At 42.0% G+C, this 9231-nt stretch overlaps 1 protein-coding gene across 6 annotated transcripts in view; it reads right to left on the reverse strand.

Annotated features, from left to right (window-relative positions):
• The window catches only part of LOC130177663 (phospholipid-transporting ATPase IH-like), a 35193-nt gene extending 31232 nt beyond the window's left edge, over window positions 1-3961 (reverse strand). For 3 of the 6 annotated variants that reach the window (XM_056389565.1, XM_056389571.1, XM_056389570.1), the window contains exon 1: window positions 2503-3960. In XM_056389565.1, the coding sequence (XP_056245540.1) occupies window positions 2503-2541 (39 nt within the window). In that variant the 5' untranslated portion in view covers window positions 2542-3960. Of the gene's footprint in view, window positions 1-2502 lie in introns of all 6 variants that reach the window. The other 3 variants (XM_056389564.1, XM_056389567.1, XM_056389566.1) reach the window with 2 other exon arrangements.
• Window positions 3962-9231: the final 5270 nt, after the last annotated feature.

Raw genomic sequence — 9231 nt, forward strand, 5'->3', positions numbered from 1 at the left:
CTATTATTATTACTACCAGACGACAAAAAGGGCACGGAAGAGAGGGGAGTGGAGACACTTGCAACAAATGCACTGACCAACACGCGCACACGCACACACACACACACACACACACACACACACACACACACACTAACACACACACTAACACGCACACACAATTATCTGTTTAAACCACTGGAGGTCATTTACCAGATAAATTAATTATAAATAAAAATCTCTTCCTGCCATTTCGTGGCCCTGGGTCAGCTGACATACCAAGAGTGCACACATACACACACTCCTATTATACTGTATATCTTATTGCATGAGGGCTTAGCATAGCTTTTATTCCAGCAGAGAGAAAAAAGTTGAACAGATTTAGGTTATTACGCAACAAAATGTCCCATTTAAACTTCATGCACTGCAAAACACCATGACACCATATTTTTCTTTACAAAAACTATTTACCGAACTGTAAAGGCTCAATTCACCAGCGATTTTTCTTGAGTTAGAAAACAGACTTATGAGCAGGACAGAATGCACCGCCTTGAGAAAATTTAATTTCCTTCTCATTATAAAGTGCTGCACTGGATACATCTGAATAACTGTCTGCAGCTAACAATAAAGTTTATCAGGCAAAACAGTTTCCCGCTGCAGAGTGAAAGCTGATGCACCAGTGGTCAAGATGTAGGTTTAGTAATAAACATGTGAACACAGGTCATAACAAAGACTGTTGTCTTTTATGATTAAATTTCTTTTTTGGGTGTCTACAGTACTTTTTAGTTCGAGTTGTTTAGTTCATGTTTGTTTAAGTCAGACCCTCGCATAAAAATACGTCAAGGACAAACCACAAGTCAGTGACAGCGTGATAATAAGGGAACAAGATATGAAGTGAAAGGCTCATAAACTTGCCCAGTGGAGTAGAGTGAACTAAATCAGACGTATATCCTTTAATGGCTCAAGGTGATTTACAAATTCTGCATTTTTTTTTCTTTCTTTTTTTTGATAAACGTATGAAGGCGTTGGAGGCTGGTTACATTTGGATAGTGACCTTGATGTGAGTTAACTGCTCTCTGTCCAGAGAAAAGGCTTGGACGTCGTGCTTATCACACGCAACCTTGCATGATGTAATGTTTGTTCTTCTGCATAGTCTCACTAAGGAGCAGCTGTTCAGAATACGGCAGGGTTAACAGAGGGTGATTCGCAAAGCAACACAGGCCCACATATACGTCAACCATCTGTCCAATTCCAAATCAATATGTGGATAGTTAAATTAATGATTAATTCCTTGTCTACTTCATAATGTTGCGGAGTGAGGATGCAAAGGGAAAAGGGTGAGAGATGAGGGGCGTCTTCAATAACCCCAGCCCTCCCTCCTCCTCCTCTCCGCCTCCGTGGTGGATCTGATTTCCCCTGATATTAGCCCTGCTGGAGCATCCGTCAAGCTCCCTACACACTGTCACCTGCCCGCTGCACACACAAATACACACACAGTGCACACTAATGTGTACAATACAATCTTGACGAATCAGAAACACACACACACACACACACACACACACACACACACAAAAGCATGCACCCTTGCGCACAGACAGATAGTTATCTTCAAAGCACCTGAGCCAGTTTTAAGGTCAGGTTAAAGGGTCGCAGACTGTATGCAGCAGATGTGTCGATACTCCAGAGGTGCCCAGTCTGATGAACATCACCGGGCCCCCTGTCAGAGTTGGTTCTTACTAGACACTTTTTTTTTTCTTGTCTTCAATTCAGCTGCCCACAAGCCAGCTGCTTCCTGCACTGGAAGATAATCAGAAGCTGCTGATGGCGCCGGCCTGTACAGACCACACCATCCAGTAACACAGTTATAGCTCACCATCATCCGCTTTGATATGATGTGGATATTTCCTGCTCACAGAGAGACTACATCACCAATTAAAGATAATGAAGTGGCCCTGCTGTACTCTGTCTTTTAGTGAGAGTGAGTTTTACTGAGCACCTCTATTTTAACCTGCACAACTTTCTGCTCCATCAGGCTGGAAGTGAGACCAGTTCACAAACTAACGCAGCAGAAAGAGTCTCTACAAAGGCCTCTCAAGTCTGTATTGGGATTTATTGCCTATGCAGACCAGGGCAACTGGAAGCCATGAGATAGTTTAAGCATGTTGTAGTTCACTAAAACAACTTAAGTGGGCCAGCCAAGTTCATTTCTATTCTACACATTCACCAGCCGTCACTGCATCTGTAGCCACTGGCACATTCCCTATTCAGCCTCACAAAAAACATTGTAAAGCCCACAGTCAATGGCCTGCCAAAGCAGCTGGAGTGAAATGTTTATCATTGCAGACGAGCAACGTGTTTACCCCCCCACCCCCACCCCCCGCAGGGTGGTGTGCAATCCAATCTGCAACTCATTTCATAGATGCAATAGAAATAGAAAGATGAAACATGCATTATATACAGGATATACACACAGAGCTACAGTTGTGACAGTGTTGACAGACGGGAGGGGGGGGGCCTTACGTATCTGCTGATGATATTCCGGAGCAGGGTGAAATCCATCCTTTAGACAGCTCCGGCGGCGACTAAACTGTGCAACAGAGACGTGCAGCTCTCCTTGGGTCTTCGTAAACGCTACCTAATGTGGATCTTTCCACCAGTATCCATCGCTCACCACCACCACCACCACCACCGGCGCCGCCGCCGCCGCTGTGTCTGTGATAGCGAGGAGCAGCGGTCTCTCAGTCGGCTGTTCTGATTTTCATGGCATCCCTGTGAAGAGCCATGCAGCGACCGAGCGATCACAACGACCCACACTCACCCTGCCGCTGGCTACATTTCAGGAGAGACTTCACCGCATGCACACCTCCAAACCTCCGGCTCGTCTCGTTGCTAACTCTCCGTTTGATGAAGTGTTTTATTCTTGCAGGGGACAGCCTGTGTCCCGCTCTGTGCTCCGGCGGTGGCCCTCGGTGTAGCGGCAGCGCGAAGCGTCCACAGCGCTCACCCGTCAGATGACTACGCTACGCATGCGCACTGAGATTTTCTCGCATCCCCCGGAATATGTCTGTGTAGTGCACTAAAAGAAGAAACCACAGTTTCACATGCTCAGTACAATTTTGATGTTCTTGTACTGTACTTAAAGTTTTACATTTTATGCATTACGTTTTACTTCTACTCCACTAATATCAGACCAAACTACTGTAGCCTACTTTTTTACTCCAATAGGAATTTGACTCAGTTACTAGTTACTTTACAAATTAAGTTTTTTACATGCAAAACATGTGAAGAGCTTGTAAAATATGATACCTTCTTATAAAATTATACTACCCAGCAATATAGCCTTCAAGTAGCTGAAACAAAAAACAATATCCATGCATGTCATTTTTCATGTGAAAATGTCAGACATCTGTGGTTCTAGGATTTGCAACTGTTAATTTAATAATTAATTGGGCTGTTGGACAAAACAAAAGTTGTGAAAGTCTAGGGGCTAAAATTGAGATCCACCTCAATCAACTGCAACAGCAAACTGCTATATATATATAGTAGTACTTCCACTTGTTCAGTTTTGAATGCAGGACTTTTATTTGTAATAGAGTATTTGAGATTATTGGAGAATTTGTGCAGTGTGGTATCAGTAAATTAAGTGAATTATTCCACTGCTGTCCTTTACTTGACGATAAAAGCAATACTACAATGTAAGTAACCCATTACAGGTAAGAGCTCATCATTCAAAACTTTAGTCAATTAAAACTACATAAGTATTATCAGCAAACTGTACTTAAAATTAAGTAAATGTAACAATACTGGATTGTTATTCAACATATAAGCAGCATTTTTACATTATATGCTAGTACGTACATCATAAAATATATTCTTTATACTCTGGGGTGGTTGATTGTATGACAATGCAACATTTATATGCTCATTATAGGTTTTTAAAATCTTATAAATCTACCAATCTTATGTGTCATGGATGTTGTTAATAATTTATTTGAATGGTTCTATAAAGAATTAGAAGTAAGAAGTAAATTATTTATTAACCATTAATAAAGCCATACATGCTATTTATGCATTTTGATCAGATGATTTATTTAGCTAAGTTCATTTGTCACAAGAATGACACAATAACATCCAGGACTTATTTCCATTTAAGTCGTTGATGCAATGAGGACAAAGATGCAGGAGTCCAATGACTTGTTGGACAAAATATTAATATCATCATCAAAAAATTGACTCAAGCCAAAAATGTTGAATGTACACAGATTAGCAAAAAATTGAAGTCTGAAGAACTGTCTGTGTTATGTAACAGGGCTGATGTTCACTGCAGGCACACAACAGCAAACCTGCCGTTCTTGTGCCTTTTGTCACACTATGTAACTTCATGTAACCGCATTTGTGAACAAGAGAAAATCTAAAATTAGCTACGTCTCAATATAGGGGGATCCTGTGGCAACAGGGCGGCAGGGTGTGATGTCTGCCCCAGACGTTTCATTTGCCGAGTTATGACTTTCAATTAGCACAGACACTATTAATAATGCATGGGGATCCAGCACTTTCAGCTCTGACCTACTAATGCTTGATGCCGCTGTTTACCTCCCTCAAGACCCCAGGGCACTTAGTGTCTAATGATGAGTCCGCCTCAGTGGACAGATTACAACATGCCCTTTGTTTATGCATGTTGTGTTTTATGTCATTGTCATGTTGTAGAGATAGGTGTATCCCTTTCTTATCTATTTGTCCCTCAAAAAAAAAAAGCAGAGTGGTGAATTAAAAAATGTGGGAGGGATTAGGCAGATATCAATATACCAGCAGCACACTGTAGCTGCTGTGTTTATCACATAGTTGACTGACTTACTATTACTGTTCCAGCTGAGTGGAGGAACTGGGTCATTGTTCATTCCTTCCTTCTGTCTTCTGTGTGTGGGCGAGGCAGCGCTACATATGGGGCAGTGGGTTACTTTCCTCATGTTGCCATCAGTCCTGTGTTGGCTGAATCTGCCATCTGTACTTCTGGACAGTCCTCTTGGTTATTCACATATATCTAAGATAATGAGAACGAAGCAGAGAGAGTTACTCTAGAAATCAAGCAGTGTCAGATTACTTTACAAACACATTTGTGGCTGCAGATGATGATGATACTCATTATCTGCACCTGCTCATCCTCAGCAGGGCACACGGGACTCAAGACTAACCCAGATCGCACTTAGACTAAAGGCGGTATGCAGCCAGGACAGACCGCTAGTTTGTCCTACACTAACTTTTAATATTAGTCATTTTAGGGTTTGGAACTCTTGGCACAGAAAAGTATAAACTTTTATGGACTATGGATAAGGCCAAGGTGCATAAAAAGTTGGTTTTAGTCATTTCATTAATTAAGCATAGGAGTGTTGGTTACATTCTGGTTGTCTGGGCATATAATGAAACAGGTGGAGAATCTGCTGTGTGCACTGCACTAAATGAAAACTTGGAGGTGACAGAGTACATACGAAATGCACACAGGGTTGCAGGTGGGGGGTAAATACGTGCCAACACAAAACTAGATCATAAAAGGACCTGTGTACAGAACACCTAGTGAATATACATGCAGTCTTGTATACAGTCTTATTGACAGTGAAATGAGTGTGATTAAAGTGCAAAAACATTTTGAGGTGGTGTATGATGGTGGCTGTATTGTAGGATAGACTTTGAAGAGCTCGCTCCAAAGACATGTCAGACAATATGCAACTGTTTTTACAGGCTGAGTAGTAGAGAAGAAGAAGAAGAAGAAGAAGAAGAAGAAGAAGAAGAAGAAAAAAAGAAGAAGAAGAAGAAGAAGAAGAAGAAGAACAAGAACAAGAACAAGAACAAGAAGAAGAAGAAGAAGAAGAAGAAGAAGAAGAGGAAAGAGGCTCAATCCATGCTGACATGTTGCATATTAGCTGAAACCTTAAACTTTCTAGTGAAGTTTTTTTCAGTGGTAAACAGGTTTTTAGCTTCATTTTTTTGCAAGTGTCTTCTAATCATCGCAGCTCTTGTTGCAGTGTGAGCCTCTGACTCTAGACTACTGTCAGCAAAAACACCGGATCCTATTATGCTGTAGATATAAATGATCCCCGTATCAATGCACTGCACCAATGTCTGTGGAAAACAAAGAATATGGAATGAAGGTTCGTGAAAAAAAAAAAAAAAACTGCATTCATTTCGAATTGGCAATAATTTCTGCAAGGTTTGGGATCTATAGATACTCTGACAAATCCCAGGGGAGCGAGCACATTGGCAAACATATACAGATATCATTATGTAAGTATAAAAGTCTTAAGCATAAAATTACCTGTAAACATATTTGAAATCTATTAATTCATTGGAAGTTCGTTTGTTTATTAATAATAATAATAATAATAATAATAATAATAATAATAATGGTAATGCCAATTTACCATACATTAGATGTTACAAAACGTGACAGGAACAGTCTTAGATAGTGCATCTGATATTCCCACGACTTTTTCTAGAAATAGCTTAATTACAAACTCAATTATAAACCAAAACACATGAATAAATGAATCCTGACAAGTGTGCCAAGTTTCCTGAGTTTGTAGATTGTAGAAAACAAGGATGAAGGAGACGTTATTATAAAGTAGTCATCGTAGCTTCATAAATCTTATACTTTATACGTGCTGTATGCGCCTCAACAGTGTTTCAATTTGGCTGATCGTATTTGTGTTAGATGCACTGGTTCATCACAGATCCACAAAGGACATTAGTTTATTATTTGAAAAACAAAAGGGGCTAACACAGCTGGGTGATAAGTGGTCATGTGTAACAGAGAAGAGACTGTAGGATAAATGAGCCAAGAGGAGTGTGCAGTAATCTCAGCTATTTGGTGTCATCTAGTGGCCGTTATGCAAAAACACATTACTTGCCTCAGTGCAATAATGCTCTCATGTACCCCATGGCTCTGTTGGTGTAGATTCAGGTAATTTGGCAGCTAATTAATTGCTTTGATTAGTCATAATTGGAGGACCGTTAAAGCATGAGTTTACTCTGTATCATGGGAGAACAAATTAACAGAAGGTGACAATTAGGCCTATAGTCTTTTGTCTGCTGTTTATTAATTCATGAAACTTCAACGGTGTCAACAGCCATATTAGACTGACTTGTTGTTACTTGACTGAATGAGTTTTGTGTGTGTTTGGTGTGCGAGTGATTGCTTGAGTGACTCAGTTGATGAATGAATGAATGTGCATCAGAGTGAACCAGCTTATGGGGTTTATGCGTGACCTCTCGACTCATGTCAGAGGTTAGCAAATGTGGCAAATACAGCTTGTGAGACTAAGATTGTGTGAGTAAGCACTGTGCACACTGCAGGACGCCAGTCCCTCTCCGAGCAAAGATAATAGGTGTGTTTGTGTCTCTGGCGGTGCTTATGTGCGTCACATGCTTTCTCTCTCCATGCCCAGTCTGGGTGCCAAGAGAGGGGCTTAAACCTGCGTCTGGAGATGGAAGCTGTGGAGATCCCAGGGAGCGGATGCTTGGCACCGTGAAATAGGATTTGGGAAGGACCAAAGCAATGAAGCGGGAGGGAGAAGAGCAACTGCCAAGTCCTCTCTACGGATTTGGTGCCCCCCTCCTCACCCCTTAAACATATTCAGTTTGTGCACACACACACACACACACACACACACACACACACACACACACATACACACACGTGCAGATATGAGGGAGAGAAAGAGAAAGGGCGATGGGGGGGTTGCGAATGGAAAGCGAGAGAAAAGAAAAGCAGAGAGGGGAGTATAATAAGAAGAACAGTGTTTGGAGCAATAACATAGTTCAGTCAGAGAGACAGTGACCTGAACATGTGTTCCTCACTGTACCCAACTCATACAACTCACTAATCCTGCCATGGCTTTACCAGGTGCCTCCTGCCTGAGTATGTGTGTGTGTGTGTGTGTGTGTGTGTGTGTGTGTGCCTACGTCTGTGACATGTCTGCTCATATGTGTTTGGTTTCTTGCAGCCACTCTGTGTAGATCATCTTCTATAAGTGACAAATAGAGGTTGACAAGAAGCAGACAGACACAGGAGGGAGGAGTGGGGAAATAAAGGGGCGGGGCTACTTCCATGGCTGTCAAAAGAGGTGATTGATTTTTCCGCCCCCTGTTATCAAGACCAGCAGCCGCAAGGACCCCTAATACTCCCCTGTTTGACTCTCTCCCTCTCTCACACACACGCACACACACACACACACACACACACACACACACACACACACACACACACACACACACACACACACACACACACACACACACACTATCTGCAGCTCAACATGCAGAAAATAGACCTATCAAGTATCATCTGCCTTTCTCTCTCTCTCTCTCTCTCTCTCTCTCTCACGTGCTCATAACAAATATCTAATCAGCATAGTTGGCTGTGTGTGCATGGAGCAGAGAGAGAAGAAGAAAAGGAAAACATAGTTGGCTCGATTTGCCTGTAGCTGACAGAGGACAAGAAAGGGAAAACAAAATCAGTTACGAACCCAAAGCACGGATGACTGAGGAACTGAGATGATGCAGGAGAGCAAGTTTTGATGTATTTGAACTGAGGCTTCGAGACATTTCTGTTTCATCTCACATCTCTCTGTTTATCCCAGTCCTTGCTGAATTCTGATCTGAGGGGAGCATCAAGCACCGAAGTTGATGGCGTTCTGAATGCGACCTTTTTAGAAGTTGTTCAAAGTGGTTAAATCAATGCGCAGTGGAAGTGAGGTGACAAAAGTTTCAAGGCAAAACAGTAGAGCCCTCGCATCGCTCTCCTCCTCACACTTCCTCTTTCTCTCTCAGCCTTCAGTCCCCTTTCCTTTTCTTGCCTCTCATTCCCTGCCCTCTCCAACCCCCTCTTGAATGATTTCTAATTTTGTTTTTTTTTTTTTCATTTTTCTACAAAGGACTTGTGTAATTTTGCCATTACTCATATTATTGCTGGTGGCTGCAAACTGAGTCTTGGCGCCATTCCTCAGGGGTAATTGGAAACTGCAGGTGTGAGGGGGCACATTAGCATACACGAGCCTTGCACAGCATACAGCTTCAGTCCTAATGGCAGCATGAAAAATACATCTATCATGCTAATGCAGAAGAGACGGATGTGTACTGTAGTTACACCACTGAGACCAGTCATAAAAATGTGATATCCTGTGGTGTTAGTGAGCTTGTGCGCTCTTTTCCCAAAGTGTGTGTACCTGACACACAAAAAGAGAGAGGAGAGCGAGG

Source organism: Seriola aureovittata, chromosome 11 (genome assembly GCF_021018895.1).
Source record: "Seriola aureovittata isolate HTS-2021-v1 ecotype China chromosome 11, ASM2101889v1, whole genome shotgun sequence".
NCBI classification, from domain to species: Eukaryota; Metazoa; Chordata; class Actinopteri; order Carangiformes; family Carangidae; genus Seriola; species Seriola aureovittata.